At 42.1% G+C, this 17,367-nt stretch overlaps 3 protein-coding genes across 11 annotated transcripts in view; 1 reads left to right on the top strand and 2 right to left on the bottom strand.

Moving 5' to 3' along the window:
- The window catches only part of gsna (gelsolin a), an 18,212-nt gene extending 14,114 nt beyond the window's left edge, over positions 1-4,098 (top strand). For both annotated transcript variants that reach the window (XM_052050256.1, XM_052050257.1), the window contains 6 exons: positions 793-963; positions 1,078-1,252; positions 2,426-2,547; positions 2,646-2,723; positions 2,825-2,885; positions 3,254-4,098. In XM_052050256.1, coding sequence (XP_051906216.1) covers positions 793-963; positions 1,078-1,252; positions 2,426-2,547; positions 2,646-2,723; positions 2,825-2,885; positions 3,254-3,423 — 777 coding nt within the window. In that variant the 3' untranslated portion in view covers positions 3,424-4,098. The remainder of the gene's footprint in view (positions 1-792; positions 964-1,077; positions 1,253-2,425; positions 2,548-2,645; positions 2,724-2,824; positions 2,886-3,253) is intronic.
- LOC127590805 (dihydropyrimidinase-related protein 2) overlaps positions 1-17,367 on the bottom strand; it is a 157,524-nt gene that overhangs the window by 73,429 nt on the left and 66,728 nt on the right. The window lies entirely within an intron of this gene.
- stom (stomatin) lies at positions 3,965-17,367 on the bottom strand. Of its 2 annotated transcripts, XM_052050314.1 has the most exons (8): positions 17,215-17,367; positions 16,070-16,099; positions 14,052-14,161; positions 13,740-13,812; positions 11,250-11,332; positions 8,612-8,815; positions 6,747-6,881; positions 3,965-6,178 (listed from the first exon to the last, which is right to left on the bottom strand). In XM_052050314.1, exons 1-8 carry the CDS (start codon positions 17,267-17,269, stop codon positions 5,990-5,992), a joined length of 879 nt encoding a protein of 292 aa, XP_051906274.1. In that variant the 5' UTR covers positions 17,270-17,367; the 3' UTR covers positions 3,965-5,989. The 2 variants fall into 2 exon arrangements, with proteins under 2 accessions (XP_051906274.1, XP_051906275.1); XM_052050315.1 differs by lacking the exon at positions 16,070-16,099 and having other exon boundaries at positions 17,215-17,362.

Genomic DNA, 17,367 nt, shown 5'->3' with positions numbered 1-17,367 from the left:
TGTACAGGATATCGTATATATCCAAGGAACGTGGAAAATCCACAAGGAAGGTTTGCCACGAGATGGCAGCAAAGCATTTTTTCCATCAGATAAAGCTATAGCCCAACCAAAGAAGCTCCTTTCCACACTTGAGTTCAACATACAGTAATTGCTTGGCATCAGAGTGCCGCCAGACGGCATCAAGGAACCTTTTATATTAGACCCAAATACAAAAACTGTAGTATAGTGACTTTTTCAGCAAATAATGGAGGATATGACAAACCACAGATACGCAGTATAATATGCTGTATATAAAAAAACAACAAAATGTTGGACATTGGAATTTCAAATGTGGCTTTGGTGAGATACTTTTTTTTAAACTGTTACCATTAATCAAAGAAGAGCGCCCAATAAATTACATTAAAATGATTACTATCCAGCTTTGATACACATAAGGGGTACAAAAAATGAACTTTTACAAGCAACGATTCATTGGTGTAACTCAACTGCATGACTCTATTTAGACTTTTTGAAGAATTGTGATTGCCTCGGGGCTGATGAATTTCACTTTGTGTTTCCAATTTAACTTGACCAAAGAGATTCACAATACAGTAATGAACCCAGCGACAGAGTGAATCGTAATTTCGATTGATGCCCGTTTGACCGATTGATCCCCGTCTGTGGCCACATTGTTAGAAATTAGATTTTGTACACTGCAAGATAACTAACACGAAAGCATGAGATGGGATGCACAAGGAATCAGTGCACGAACATGCTAATTAATGAGCCCTACGCCGTTGGCATTTGTGTCAGGTGAGGGTGGTGCAAGGTAAGGAGCCGGCCCACCTGATGAGTCTATTTGGAGGACAGCCCATGGTGATCTACAAGGGTGGGACGTCCAGAGAAGGAGGTCAGTCAGCTCCTGCAGAGACTCGCCTCTTCCAGGTGCGCTCCAACTCCGCCGGACACACCAGAGCAGTGGAGGTAAGACATCAGAAACGATGATTTTGTAAACCGTGTGTTCGAAAAGGTCTGAACTGTTATGTTCGTGCAAAATTGTAGGGTCTTCTTTGAACATCAACATACGTGTATGTTTAGGTTGATGCAGTAGCAGCCAACCTGAATTCCAATGATGCTTTCATTCTGGTGAGCCCCGGAGGCTGCTTCCTGTGGGTGGGAGTCGGTGCCAGTGACACTGAGAAGACGGGAGCCCATCAACTGTGTGGCATCCTGGGAGTGTCGCCCTCGGAACTGGCTGAGGGAGGGGAGACAGGTAATGAGTCTTGCGCCCAACAGTCTCGAACTTGGGTCTTAAACTCTGGACGATGATTTGAAATTGAACTGGCAAATTGGTGCCATTGTTAAACGCAGCTTCTTTCATCTTAGGCAGCTGGCTATAGACAAGCCTCTCCTTTCTCAAGAGCACTTTGAAAGAATCATTCATGCCTTCGTCACATCCCGACTGGATTACAATAATGCACTTTACTTTGGAGTCAGCCATTCCTCCATTAAGCGTCTCCAGTTGGTCCAGAAGACTGCTGCTCTCCTCTTGACTGGTACTTGTAAGAGGGAGCACATAACTCCTATTCTGGCATCCCTTCAATGGCTCCCGATGCAATTGAGAGTTCTTTTTAAGATCCTATTATTTGTTTTCAAATCTTTCAATGGCCTCGCGCCACCTTACTTCTGTGAGCTCCTCCGCCCCTACGCACCTGCACGTTGCCTCAGGCCTGCGGACCAGACACTATTAGAGGTACTGACAACTAAGCAGAGGCTTCAAGCGATCGAGCCTTTTCCATTGCTGGTCCCTCTCTTTGGAATGACCCTGCACTGAACGTTTGGCAAGACCCCTCACGGTCAAATTTTTAAAACTCGTCTTCAAACTCATTTTTATTCTTTGGCTTTTGACTCACCATGAGACTTGATTTTTAGTTTGACTGTTTTTGTACTTACTGTCTTTGTGATTAATCTATTGTTTAAATTATTTTGGTTCCATGTACAGCGCTTTGCGTACAGCGGTGGTTGTTTTAAAGTGCTCTATAAATACGGTTGAGTTGAGAATGAACAAAGGACAATCATTTTTGCAAAGCAAGTCCCGTACTACATGGAGTCCCAACCACTATGCTGCATCTTATTTGTGTTGTCCCAATTCACTTTATTCATCAGAAAATTATCACTGAGTTTTCTGCAGATGTGTCTTTGTTCATCAATCAATGCTGTGGAAGTATCGTGACAGGCAGAACAATGAAATAATTGTTCACTCACCGGTCGCCATTCATACAGAAACATACAGTAGCTTTTTGTTCAACTAAAAAGACTCGATCAATTTTACAGATGTATACATGTTTTTTTTCCATGTATAATTTCTGTTCTGGCTCAATACATGAAGTTTGGTGAGCCGGCCACAGTACCTGTTTGATAGTCAAAGCATGTGTCCCATTCACAGGTGAGTTCTGGGATGCTCTCGGAGGAAAGACAGAATATCGCACTTCAACCAGACTTCGGGACAAAATGGACGCCCATCCTCCTAGACTCTTTGCCTGCTCTAACAAGACCGGAAACTTCATCGTAAGTTGGACTCCACCCCCCCCCCCCCCCCCCCTCTCCACTCTTGAGTCAAGCTTGTCTGCTCCACATATAACTTCAATCAATATTTTTTCTTTCAGATTGAAGAGGTGCCCGGAGAGCTGACCCAGGATGACCTGGCCACTGATGATGTCATGATCCTGGACACCTGGGAGCAGGTTAGGAAAGCAGAACAATACATTTGACAATGAAGAAAAAAAAAGCACACGAATGAAATGCGAATGAGTCATGCATTTTGTACTTCCGACCTTTTGTGAAGGTGTTTGTCTGGATCGGCAACGAGGCCCAAGAGGAAGAGAAGACCGAAGCAATGGCATCTGGTAAGACCATCTTCATGGTCCACTCGATATACTGTATAAACAGCTCTGGAAACTAATTTAGAGACCACTCCAAAACTTTGCTGACTTGATAATGCAGTTTTCCCCCCTGAATCAAATCCTCTTTCGGTCATGAGTTTAAATGGTATTAAAGTGTTTTGCGATAGTTTGTGGTATTTTTACAGATTGAATAGTGAATCTTTGCAATTTTAAACATTTTTAAGAGCATCAATAATTCGTGGCTTTTAGCTATTCGCCTGGTTTTACTGTACGAGTACGTTTTGCGCAGGTGAGCTCATAAAGTTGCTTGTTGCTAAGCTGAATAAACGGAAATCGTCTGACGCAACGTATTAACATATCTCTGCCTTCAGCGGTGCGTTACATCGAGACAGACCCGGCTAACAGAGACCGCAGGACGCCCATCGTGAAGATCAAGCAGTGCTTCGAGCCGCCCACCTTTACCGGCTGGTTCCTGGGCTGGGACCATGAATACTGGACCAGCGACCCCCTGGAGCGGGCCATGGCCGAATTGGCCATGTGAGCTCACGTTTGGTCCCCGCCACGCCTCACCATCCTAATAGCACCTGACACTTCGCCACCTCTGCAAGCTGAAGACTGTTTTTGATTGTAGCTCTTAGTATGCCGAGACTTTTGTTGCTATGTCAAGAAACAAGTTAGTTGTTGCCTCACAAGGTGGCCTTCATTTGCTTTTAAAATCAAATAGCATAATCATGCTGTGCAGGCGGGCTTCATGCAGGGTTTTTGTTGAAGTGCAATCTCTTTTCCTTTTTTAAAAAAAATGGATTTTATATTTGGACACATGCTTAAACACAGCCAGCAAAGTAATAGAATGCCTTGTATTGTAGTTGGTCAGGATGGCAAATGTTTTTAACTCATTCAGTACTAGCCAATTCTTCACCAAGTCTGAAAAGACGTTTAAAAACGTCTTTGGGAGTGAATGAGTTAAGCAGGAGGCGTCGACAGTTTAGATCTCGCTGCATGCCGGCACAGTAATAAAATTAAATTGCAAGTTGTACGTGTCTTACTATATGAAAATAAATAATAAAATCCAAATCTCTTGATTGAAGATTTAATAGCATTTTTAATAATGTGAGATAAAAATCATAACAAAAATGGACTTGAAATTTAATTTCCAGCTTTGGGATCAGAACAGTCTTCAATCCTAAATATTGTACAAAACAGCAAAAAATAAATTCGATGCCCAGTAGGTTTCAAATAATGTAAATTAACATTTACATCATTTACCACGAACAAAAATCAAGACAATAGCAATTTATAACAATTTCCTCCAATTTTCATCACTAGCGTTTCATTCGGACGAATGCTGTTGCAAATGGGCAAAACACACCAGATGCAACTGTACTACAACGCCAAAAATGTAACATCAACCCAACAGTTCCAGTGTGATAATATAATGGGTACTGTAGCAACACGTCTGTGTGTATTTAAACAATATACTGTATACCTATATATATATATATATATATATATATATATATATATATAAAATTTAAACACACACACACACACACACACAAAAACACATAGCATAGAGTAATACAACTTCTCAAAGCTAAACGTGAATACAATTGCATTGTAAAGCACATGCGCACACACCTGAATGATTTAGTAAAGCTCTTGAGTTAGAAATTTTCTCCATATTGTAACAACTACTGGTCACATCACAGTTCAAACACGACAATTCAACTTTAAAGACAGCCCAATACAAACACTCTTAACCTTTTAAGAGAGGAATTGACTGACTGAATAAGAAGCAAATTAAAAACTCTGATGCTACATTTAAAACTGCATAGAAAAAGAGCCCAAATCCATGGCAGTAAATTAAGGCTTTTTACATTGCAGAGGAGCATTCTTAGGGAGCATTAGCTCCCATGAAGCAATAATCTACGACACATGTATGGCTTGTCTATGTTGCAGGGGAGCCCCTCGCCCCCATCCAAAAAATTAAAATAAAAAAATCTTAAAATGACATTAGCTATATGAGAATCCAGCCAAATAAGCAGCAAATACAGTGTTCAATATTGATTAAAACATGAGTGTTACCTCTAGGTTGAACTTGTAATCTGTAACTAAATTATTGACAAATATATCTTGTGAAACAATACTGTTAATTGTATGGCACTCTTCAAATTCTCTATACTTAAGGATTCCTCATGCAGGTTCGCATGAACTCCTCTACGTGTTACATCGCTGCTACGTGAACGCATGGTATGGCTCTAAAGCTGTACAACGTACTAAAGACGTGGCTCGATCATTTATTCGTGAGAAAGACTTGAGGATTTAAGGCTGAGGGAGTTCCAGAAGGTGGCACTGTGGTGTAAAAAGCGTAGGGCATTAATTTTTACTCTCAACTACTAAAGCGACGCGACGGCAAGCGTGTCCATGTAACTGGAGTTCATTTGGAAAGCCTTATGATTTTCCCATCGACTGTTAGCTTTCATCTGTGAGGCATCATTCATTACAAGAAATTTGACATTTCAATAGCCCACCGGACAGGAGCCTCCATGCCACGGTGGCCGGCTGGTTCGCACTTTGGCCTCACAGTGCCTGTGTGGGTTTTCTTCGGGTATTACGGTTTCCTCCCACATTACAAAAACATGCATGGCAGGTTAATGTAATGGCACACTCCAAATTTTTGATAGGTATGATTGTAAGTGAAAATGGTAATTTGTCCATGTGTGCCCAGCGATTGGCTGGCAACCGGTTTCGGGTGTCCCCCGCCAACTGCTTGAAGACAGCTGGAATAGGCTCCAGCGCGCCCCTGACCCTTGTGAGGAATAGCGAATTAGAAAATGGATGGACGGAGAGCCTACAAACACGGTTAGAAGATGTGGAAACACGTTAGCAAAAACAAAAAACAAAAAAACAAAACATTCAATGATAAAAACAGTAGCGAGTTAAAACCTCGAAACAACTACAATAAAATGCACGGAGGCAGTGACTGGCGCAAAACTGCAGCATCAGGCATTACATAAGAAGTATGTGAATGTATGCAACGTCACTTTGAAATGTTTTTGATGCGAATGCTTGTTGCGTGCACGTTTGGGGCCGGATTGGATGGATGCTTAACGTTTGGTAAAGCCCTGCATCATCTCCAGAGGCAGAGGGAAGATGATAGTCGAGTTTTTCTCGGCGGCGATGGTGTTGAGGGTCTGCAGGTAGCGCAGCTGCAGCGCGGACGGAGATTCGGCAATCACCAGGGATGCCTCCTTCAATGCCCTCGAGGCGTTCATCTCGCCCTCGGCGGCGATAACCTAGGAGGGCACGCATGAGTAATTACCCTCCATTTTCACATTTACATTGATTAATCAGGTGCTTTTAAGCACAAAGGATACACCAGTACTTTCAAGTTCGAATAGCTTCCAGCTGTAGCAAATTACTTTCTTATATAGTAAGACTTACTCAACTTTTTTTTTAATTGTACGAAAACTAGACAACCACAATTCTACGAGGCAACATAGGGATTTCTCATGCCTTCCAACAGGCGGACAACAAGAGAGCAAATGACATTTTTACTACTAGACCCAAGACATCAGGTTTTCTTAATAATAATAACATGCAATATTTATGAATTAATAAAGCCAGCAACAGGTGGATTTTTTTTCTGAAACATCATCTATAAATTACAACGCATCGACAAAAGTCAAGACCTTTTTAAACAATACTTTTAGGGGCACGTTAAGCCATGTCAGAGTAAAACTGAGGCAGGTACGAAGCGCGGGGATTTCGCCGGTCAAGGAGGAAATCCAGACCCTCTGGTTTGAGATCATTGCCAGTCACGTCGCCCCTCTTATGTGAGTGGCGCGCCGCAGTGAAACATACCTTGGCTCTGGCCTCCCGGGTGGCTTCAGCCTCGGCCGCCATGGCTCTCTGGAGCTGCAGAGGTAGCTTCACATCTTTGATCTCCACTCGCTCCACCTTGATTCCCCAGTCATCAGTGGCGTCATCAAGGGTGGACTGACAAGACACACGCAGACATTAGGTGGGCTTTCTTAGATGGATGGCCACTGCTTAAGGATCAAGTGATTTCAAATCATGTGATCGTTTTTGGTGGCAAGGAGAAATATTTACGGTTGTGTCTACGGTGCGCTATCCATTCTACATTTCACCACATGATGGCAGCAGAGGGAAGGCTTTTAAAATGAATGTTCTGACAACAGGGGCCTTTTTTTTCCAATCAGTGGCAATGTAAAATGTTCAAATAATGAACAATAGAATGTGGAGCAACATTAAGACACACTTATGACACTTGACATTAGGTGTGAATATGAAAGCAACTTATAGCTCACATAAATGGCGCCCATGAAAACAAAACAAATTCTTCACATGGGTCACGGATGAATAAATGATAATCAGACACAAAGCGACAGCTGCTCTTTCTTGGTTTGTTCAGTCCTCTCCCGGTTGTTCACTTTAAAAACGACATTTGCAGTCAAATAAATGCAGATCGAGAGAGTGGCTGCAATCAAGGGGCCACTTTAACCCTCTGTTCTGTTTTCTATCGGCTCCCCGTGTTTATCCCTTGCGCCATGGGGCCGCCGCAGCTGCTTCGCGAACTCCTTCACCAGAAGTACACATGAAGCGCAGGTTATTCCGAGAGCAGGTCCCCAATCTCCCTTGACAAACGGTGGTTGGAAGTCCTTCAGCCAACTCACTGCCAAAACATGACATGTTTGGGTTTGTCTATTTGGTACAAGTCATCATGACCAAAACCATGTAGTCTGCTACTCTCGCTGGCTAAGTGGAGGAGACACATGGCCCCGGGTTGTGATGACAGTTCCAAATATGGCCAGTGGGGTCATCTTCTGACATTTTTTTTGTCCACATTTTTTTCTGGCCCTTCCAATACGGGTGTTTGTAACAGGAGTACCAGAATAAAACACCACAGGTTCAAATAACGCGGGGAGCATCAAGACAATGCTCCTCCCCAAAAATGAATTAATTGGTAAAACCAATACTTACAGTCCCCAATTGACAAATACACCAGCCATGTAATCAAGTTAAGTAGATTTAAGAGGGCAGACGTAGACTGCGTGCTATATGATGTCCACAAAGCGGAAGGGCAGTGGTCATTCCAATATTTCTAATTTAAACAGCAGCTGACTACAGTGGCTATGCAAACACATACTGAAATTAGTGCCAGGGGCAGACTTTCAATTAGGCTAAAACAGGCAATTCCCTGCGCACCCTGAGATTTCCGGGTTCTCTCAAACGTCCCATGTAAACCGATCAATGTAGTTTTCTTCAGATGAAAGTCATTTGATTCATTTTAGTCTAAATTCACGCACACAAATGCCTTCGTAAACAATGGAGCACCCCATCTTTTTGTGCATGTGCAGGCTCGATTCAGCATGCGGGCAGCACAATTACTTGCTTACACAATTTGATTTTTTTCGACATTTTTTTTCTTTCCGAAAACTGCAGTGTTGGGCCTTTTTCTGCCTAACAGTGAAAACAGCATAAAGCCAGCCAATTCTATAGAGCACTTCTGTCACATTGTCATCTGCCTTGAATGCAGCGGAGAAAAAGTGCAGAGTGACGAGAGCTGCGGTTCTCATCACAATGACACAAGTATTAAAGCGGTCGAATTGACTGCGTTCGCCCCTCCAATACGTCCTGATCGATGCATCCAAATCGTCGTGGAATGGGCACCACGCAAGCCGACTGAGAATGAAGAGGACTCTTACCTGCATGCTGTGTGCAATTTCTTCACGGTCCGAAAGGATCTCAGCCAGGTTCTTGGTCCCGAGAACATTTCTCAGCGTGGTCTGGGCCAGCAGGCGTGTTGCGGCATCAGCGTTGGTGATGTTGGCCACGGCCAGAGTGGCATTCTGAACCCGGTAGTACACCACGCCATCCACACTCACTGTCACGGAGTCTTTGGTCAAAACCTGCAAGGATTGCCAAGTTCCAAACATGAAAACGGGCAGCAAGATATTGAGTGTGAGGAATATGCCAACACAGCTTTTTAATTCCATCACACCAGGATAAGATAATAGTGGTTGGTCTTCAGGGTTAGTTTTTTTCCTGACAGTTATTTGGAACATACTCGCGTGTAACGGCACAAAAAAAAAAAAGGAAAAAAAAAGCAACAAAGTATAGTCACCTTTCATCTTACGATTACATAAAGAGCCGCAAAACCAACTGGCGGAGCAAAGGGACTGAGACAAGGGATAAAATAGCATTTTGTTGGCTCTCTCTTTTGAAATCGAATAAACTTTTATTTGTTCACCTTACATAGATGTCTGACCAAATTATCTTAAAAAGATAAAAATTATTCGACGCAATGTTGGGTCAATACTCGTCTATGAAAAAGGCGACACTGGCAGAAGGACGTTTTCAGTGGTGAAAATATTCAAGGAATTAGATAAGCACAGAATCAGGAGAGCAAGTTGGAACAACTCGTTACGTGCGCTCACGGTACTGCCACAGTGACTGATCACATGCATCATGCATGGATGTGAACCAAACATGACAAAAATACATTTTGGCTGTCGGTCAGAGATCTGCAATGGCATTGATGGTGAGCCGCCACTCAATTTTAGTAGTCAAAATAGCTCACTACTGCCCCCTATAAATTGTCACCAAAGCACCCTGGTTGAAAGTTTCATCCACTTCTACGAAAATTGGGAGGCATATGCAACTGCCGAAAAGACCTCCAAAAATTCTTTTCCAGTCATACATTAAACATAACAGGAAGTACCGTATTGGCCCGAATATAAGACGGTCTTGATTTTAAGACGACCCCCTCTTTCTCAAGACTCAAGTTTGTAAAAAAGACTTTTTGAACACCAGATTAATTTTTTATACAGAAAATAATTACAGTACATCGGAAACAAATGATTATAACAATATATTTGAGCGAAAAAGCATGTTATTTTGCCTCATTCAAATCTAAAGTGCAATCACATTGGTAAATGAATGGCTAGTGGTTTTTGAAATGTAAGTTACATCACAACTTCTCAGCTGCCGGTTAACCTGGCCGATCTTCAGCCCACTTTTCTCCAGATTGTCACGACGTTTCTCCATTTTCTGTTACCTCTTCTATTATTTTCTTCTCTTTTCCTTCTGACCACTATTTTTTAATTTTTCTTCTTCGTGGCAGGGGTTCACGTTGGCCTGGGGAGTCAAGTTCAGCATTCGCTTCAATGATATCTGGTGCCATCTAGCGACGTGAATTGGTATAACGTCTAGACCCCGGATATAAGACGACACGTACTTTTCCAGTCTTATTTCAATGCAAAAAACCACCGTCTTATATTCGGGCCAATACGGTAAGTCTTTTTAACTTTACTTTGGAATCTGGTGCCATTTTTGGCCTTTTACATATTTTTTAACAAACTTAACCATCTATCCATTATCACAGACGCTTATCTTCACTAAACGTATCCAATTGGTTTCAAACTTTGTGTGCCGTTTAAGATGAAAAGTTACAGAAAACTTTGGATTTTCTTGCATGTTGTTGCCGTGGCGATTCTGTGTTGCTTGGCGGCGTACGTCATAAAATGAAAGACAGGGCTGCACAGTTAGCGGCAAATGCGGCACAAGGCAGCCTTTGTTATTGCATTACTAGTATAGCGTATACCAGCATTTTTCAACCAGTGTGCCGCAAGACATCATCAGGTGTGCCGCTGGAAAATATCCAATTTGTATGCCTGTGTGGTCTATCGCACAGAAAGTAATTCTGTAGTACCCTCCCATACCGCTAGGGAGCAGCAACAGCTAGCCAATTGCCTTAGTTTAGAGGAGAAACAAGCGAATTTGTGACCCATGAATGCAGGACGACGATGAAACAATAAATATGAAAGACGAGAAAATACATTTTCTTTGTGTTCATTTGATTCCAATTCAAGCTGCTATAATGTCATTCTTCAATGCTAAAAACGGTTACGGTAACAATATAACACAATTATTCAAATAAGCTTTTTTTTTCACATTTTCAGCTACTGGTGTGTTGCGAGATTTTTCCAATGAACGAAGTGTGCCTTGGCTCAAAAAAAAGTTTGAAAAACACTGGCGTATACTACCTGAGACAAATTCCTTTTGTGTTTTACATGCTTGGCCAATAAAAATGATTCAGAGACGATTAATGTGTAATTTTCTTTGGTTGAAATTGATATCTCCAAAACATACCTGCACCGAGTCACTTTCCAGGCATTAGACGGCTCGGCGTCATAAATTGTGCTCGCTCGCAACAATGCATTTCAAGTTTATGGTCTTTTACATTGGGGAGCTGGAGGAGGAATTTTCCAAATGTATTTTGACAGCCTTTGAGCGTCAGCGGGATGTATGTGTTCGACGTCAACACCGGCGCGCGTGTCATACCTCTTGTGGTGGGATGTCAAAGGTGATGGTGCGCATGTCCACGTTGATGAAGCTGTCGGTGCACGGCAAGATGAAGAACAAACCTGTGGAATCACAAGAATGCAAATAGTCTTTGCAGAGACTGCGTCCGCGGTAAACACAATAAGAAGCGGGCGTCTCCGGCAATGTTTGAAGCCGGCGGGATGAATGAAATCTTGGCGAGGGGCCAAGTCAAGCAGGCTTTAGAAGACTGCAGCTGTGCTGACAGTCGGGCAAAGCTGTGAATATTCGCGGATTTCAGAAGCCCGTTTCAAGTCACAACCATCCAGCGGGGGCACCAAATAAGACTTGGCACGTGCCTGAGTTGAAACGCTCGGAATGCAAACATTTAGCATTCAAGCATTTTCAATTATGGAAAGTGCAGATTTAACTGGGGGAAAATCGGAGCCAACGGCAAATACGAACCACGGCCTTCTCCAGGGCCAAGCTGAGACTAATCAGAAGGGCCTTGCGGGGACCTCGCGACGCCGCGAGGTTGTGGTTTGAAGTAAAATTCCAGTGTGGTGAAATAACCGTTTTGGTATCAGGATCGGCAACTATTTCGTCAACAAACTCGCTACATTGACAGATGAAGCAGCTGCACAAGCCTGCACTCATTAAAAACAAGAGAAAACATGCCTGTTGGGTTGTGCCACAGCCCGATTGTGCGACAGCGGTTAAGGGCGCATTACAGCGAACCAAGTGCTGAATTTAGTTGGGGGCATAAACACCACAAGACCCCCAGGAATGTGAGATTTGCTGGCAGAGAGCTATTATTACCGCACGCCGTCACCAATAGGGTCCCCTGGCACTTGAGGGAGTCCAATTTCACAATTTTTAAGAGGACACGCCCTGCCTTTTTATTGGCTGCAGTAAAACAACAAATCAAAGATGAAGAGACGGAGAGCCATGAGATGCATGCAAATTGTTTCTCATGGGAGCCTGTATTTTTCCTCTACAAATACCTCGTCTTACAAGAGGGGGGGAAAAAATAGGCACTCCCATCACTATTTTCAGATTTATTACTGCATCGAGAAGTCAAACAGCACTGGCAGACATATGGCAACACGTAAATGAGACCCTGGTGGATGCCGCTGCAGGATGCACGTTGGGGAGAGCCGTATTATTTCCATTTCTGATTTGTGCGAACGAGGTCGAACAGGAGTCTCTTTGTTTATTTGTTTGTTCATCCGGTATTATTATTGCTTTTACTGGACAGTTACGATCCTTGACATTGGCATCATTTTTTTCCCGGTAACCCAACTGAAAATGGGCATATTTTTGGAATAGGTGCTCCTTCTGTCTTCAGATTCACTGAGCTTTCTTTCCTGTCCCATCTTTTATGTGCGGACAACACATGGCTGTGAGTAACCAGGCAACCGTTGCTCCACGAGCCCTTTTATGTCAGAAATTAAATCAACCTGACTTGTGGCGTATGAACGGTTTGCCGCAGATTGAACGAATCCGGCTGGGCTTTGCCTTCGATCTGTATCCGCAACTCCATCTTCTAAATCAAGAAGATATTTTTTCCCGGTAACTGCCGCTCATGCGTCACGTAGGAAAAAGCTCTAGCTCCGCGCGGCACATCGAGCTGTAAAACAACAGCAAACTCATTCTGTTGCAACTAAGTGCTAACTGCAATTCCCCCGCGTGTGAGGCGCGAATGGACGCCATCTTTTTGTGCTCAAATCCTTTTGTAAAATATTTCTAGTTCAGTGTGTGGGGATACACAGGCAGACATAAGAACAATCAATACAAAATCAATCATTAGCTCTCTCTGTTACACATTAGCACTGGACAATGCGGTATAATACGCCAAAGACCTCCCTTTGCAGCCCCCACAGCCTTTTCTTTTGTCTCAACCTAAAATCATAACCGGACATTTTGAAGCCATCTTAAAACAAAGCCAAGTCAAGGTGAGCTGGTTTTGTTCTTAAGATTAAACTCAAGTAAATAAAGAGACAGCTGCCGTAAAGCATGCTAAAGAGAGGCTCAACGACACGCAGAACAGCACAGGTGTCAAATTCAAGGGTGGGGGGCCAAATCTGGCCCACCTGGTCATTTTATGTGGCCCACGAAAACAAATCATGGGTGTCAACTTGCTAAAATCTGCAACGAAATGTCAAATTGTCACGTGGAATAAATAACGTTGATATTTTGCATTAATTTTCTTACTCAGTTTACGCTCTGTTGAACAATAATCGAACAAACTATGATTGACTTGACTGATTTCAAACTAGTAACCTATTCATTTGTTGTGTACAAGTACAAGTAATAATTTTGTGGTTTCACGGTCATAACGGCCCTCCAAGGGAAGACATAACTCAACTCAATCGTAGTACTTCTTCAGGTATCACACATACACACAAATATATGAAGTACATTTACACACACACACAAACAAACAATTCTCAGAGAGGTGTGTGTGTGTGTGTGCGCGCGCGGGCGTGAGTGAAAGTTGTTGTTTCCAACCTGGTCCTTTGGCTCCTCCTCGCACAAGGCGTCCCAGGCGGAAAATAATGGCTCTCTCATACTCCTTCACAATCTGCGTGCAGAGGCGGAAGACATTATCAGATTGTACAGCAGCTTTTTTGTAGGTCTTAATTTAGCATCCAACGGGCATCCTGTCATTTGATTTGTCTTTCTGAACGAAAAGGACAAACTAATTGATCTATTCAAAGCTTTAGCAGCAATACAGTACATTCAAACATTGAAGCGACTTAAAACTGCGGGGACCTCTTGACAAACACAAAAAAAAAATGCATGTAATAAAACAAACATGACCTTGATGCACATCCAAATGGAGATAGGCAGTGTGACTATCATGAGTAGAAGAGACAACAGCACCAACAACCAGCCACATACGCCAATGTTGGTGTCTCCATTTTCCAAGGCTGGAAAAGAAAGAAACAAAAAGTCATTTTCACGTTCACGTGTAAATAAATGCATGGGGGGAGGAGGTCTCGGTTTATGATGGTCCTGTAATACAGTAATTCCAGATTACGGCATGCGGGGTAAGAAGCTGTCATCGTTTGGCATATGGAGACAAGCTTCATCACCGCCGTACATAATGCTTTTCAATCATTCATCTTTTCATTTGGTTTATATTTATGGTGTTTTGTAGACAAATGGTTACTGTGCTTCCGATTTTTTGAGGTTACGAATGCCATGCAGGGAACTAGCTTGTGCACCAATGAAAGAATATTGCATCACAACACAAGATGGCTTGCTTGCTTACCGTCATATTCATTACTTTTCTATTTTATTGTTTTTATATGTATGACCAAGGAAGCATTTGTCAAACAAATATTTATAATAATTATGACTTGACTATTGCATTGAAATATGTAAATGATACTATGGCGCGTTTCTAATAGAACTCAATCATAAACCAAGGACCCCCTGAATTCAGCAATTTTGAATGTGAACGGCTGCAGTACTCCACTCTCGTGATTGGTTCAACTTCGAGTCCTTTAATAATAAACCAAAGAAAGAAACTGGTTTCTGATTGTTAACGTAGCCTTGAAGGGGAAGTCTATTCTGATTAATACTGTGGTTGTGGAATATGAATACAGCAGCCAAATCCACCTAGCTTTATCTATCTCAGACGGTGGCCATTTTAGCACTTGGCTGTTGACTGAAAATGATATCACAGTGCCTTAGGGCTCAGCTTTTGAACATCACATGAACCTCCCGTGAGCCAGACTTGCGGTGGGCATAACTATCAAGCTCTATCTGTTCAGGATCTGTTTACTGTTTAACGATCGGGTCCAGAATCAATGTGAATATTTTACTAAGTGGACATTTGTCCACCTCATAACCCAAGAAGTGCCAAATCCAATTTTGCTCATAACGGTAAATGGAGGCCACTTGATGTGTACCAAATGCTGTCGAAAACGCTTTACCAAGCCAAATATTCACCTTTTTAAAACATACTATAACATGACATAAGTAACGAATGCAGCCATTTCAACACATTGAATGGTTTTCCTTTTTGGTAGAAAATAACTTACTTTAACCTCTGGGATCTCTTGCCGTACAGCGGAACTCAGGGTGGGTTTTATTGTTGTTGTTGTTTTTTTTTTTACTTTTGAAAAAGTTGAAAATGTATCACCGTTCTTTCGTATCAGCTAGCTAGCATTAATCTAACCTGGGAGGGTTCATCTTTCCGGGCCAACATCCGAGTTTGTTAACTCGCTTTGTGCTACAGGTTCAACGAAGTAACAAGTAAGGTGTTGGAAGACTGCTTAGGCAGGCTTTTTTAACTGGTTGCTTCACAGTTTAATTTAATGCTTATTAGTTGGATACACATTCCCATACACGTAATTTCCAGGTTTCACTCAAAAAGTGCACTTCGCATGTTGTTGCATGCTGTACGTAACCTTGAAATGTTGCGATTCAACATTTCAAGGTTACGTACAGCATGCAACAAACTTTTCGTTTATGCCCTCCAAGTCTTCTTACAGACGAATATTGACAATGACTTGACTAGTGTATTCATGTAGCAGGTTAGTGATATAGGTTAGCGCCATACGAAGACAACCCAGTCATAAACCGAGAACCCCTGCATTGTCAAAATAATTCATACACGAATGATGTTGAATGCCATTGATGTTTCAAAAAAAATAATAATTACAGGCCTAACACACTGCTCTACAAGTTACCGATCTATGATGACTCACTATTAGTAGTGATTAGTTTAAAGCTAAGCAGCATTAGCCAGTGACCCAACAGCCAATTTGAATTTCACTTCAAAACATGATGACATGCAATGTTTCATTGCGTGTGATTGGATGCAATACCTTCTGCATCATGCAAAGTGCTGCTTGGACCTACAGACAAAGTTAAAGGTCAAAACACCATTGATCCAAGAGCACAATAAGAATATACTGTACAGTAAACCCTGATTATTCACAAGGGGTAGGAACTGAGCCCTTCAGAAGAGCGAAACACCCAAAGTAACTGAGACCACCTTCTATTTTATTGTATTATTTTATTATTAACACGGGTGTACAAATGTTTATTCATTTTTTTAATTAGAGAGGCAAGGACAACTTTGTCAGTAATGTTTTTGTGCCGATTCCGAATCTGCCCTTGTTTTTTCCCCCTCAAGAACATCATCAGCATAATGAAAATAAAAACAAAACATAATAGCATTTATGTATTTGGGGTTACAGTTGGAATTTTGAGGGAAATATATTTGATGATACATTACCCAGTTCAAGTTGCTAATGTACTGCATGCATGCACGTTAGGTACATAACAGTGTGCCTTTGATTTTTTTGTATTTAAGTTCTTTCTTCTTGCAGACTGTCAGACTAAACCTGTGTTGCGGAGTCCCACTCTGTCAACAGGTTGCACAGAGAAGCGAAAATGTGCATTCGTGAATAGGCGGTGGTTCACTGTACTGTATATCGAAAGGAAGAGAACCTATTCTCGATGATCTAGGCATCAGGCATACGTCCAAATGTGATCAGAAACGATGACCTGTTGTACTTGAAATGATGCGAAATTGAGAAACAAAACTGCGCTTTAACCACGACAATCTAATACGGTGGTGCATGCATTCAGGGCAGTTTGTACGTAATTCGCCCACTCACTCACAAAAATTAACGACAAAGGCGACACGGCAGTTTGTACTTGCATCGGGTGGTTTAGGTACATGAAATCAGCGTATATTACGTGTGCGTAGTCAACTTTCACACGACGGCGTTAGCTTGTAAATGGGAGGGCTAGCCTTCGTTAGCTTTGCATTTGCTAGCTTTGGGTAAAACCTCATGTCAAATTTGAGACTTTGTTTTATGCCAGTCACACTAGTTGCGAATGAACAGAGATGTGTGATGTATTGCAAATATAGATAGTGAGCTTTTCTGCGCTCAAATATCGAAACATAGTTACGTTTCAGCTTCTTAAACGCAAGAAAAAATCATGTTAGTTTGAGTGTTACCTGATTGACGTTCTCGTCTTTTTGCATCTTTCAATGCCATATCTTCGTTTTCCATTGTGAATATTTCAAATCTTTGCAGTAATAGGAGAGAAGAGAATTTTCCACAACACGGGCGGTGGTTTTATTCCTCTCGCAAAAAGTTTGCCCTACATG

Source organism: Hippocampus zosterae, chromosome 18 (genome assembly GCF_025434085.1).
Source record: "Hippocampus zosterae strain Florida chromosome 18, ASM2543408v3, whole genome shotgun sequence".
Classification (NCBI taxonomy): domain Eukaryota; kingdom Metazoa; phylum Chordata; class Actinopteri; order Syngnathiformes; family Syngnathidae; genus Hippocampus; species Hippocampus zosterae.
The sequence above is the reverse complement of the archived record's forward strand: the minus strand, read 5'-3'. Positions and strand labels throughout refer to the sequence as shown.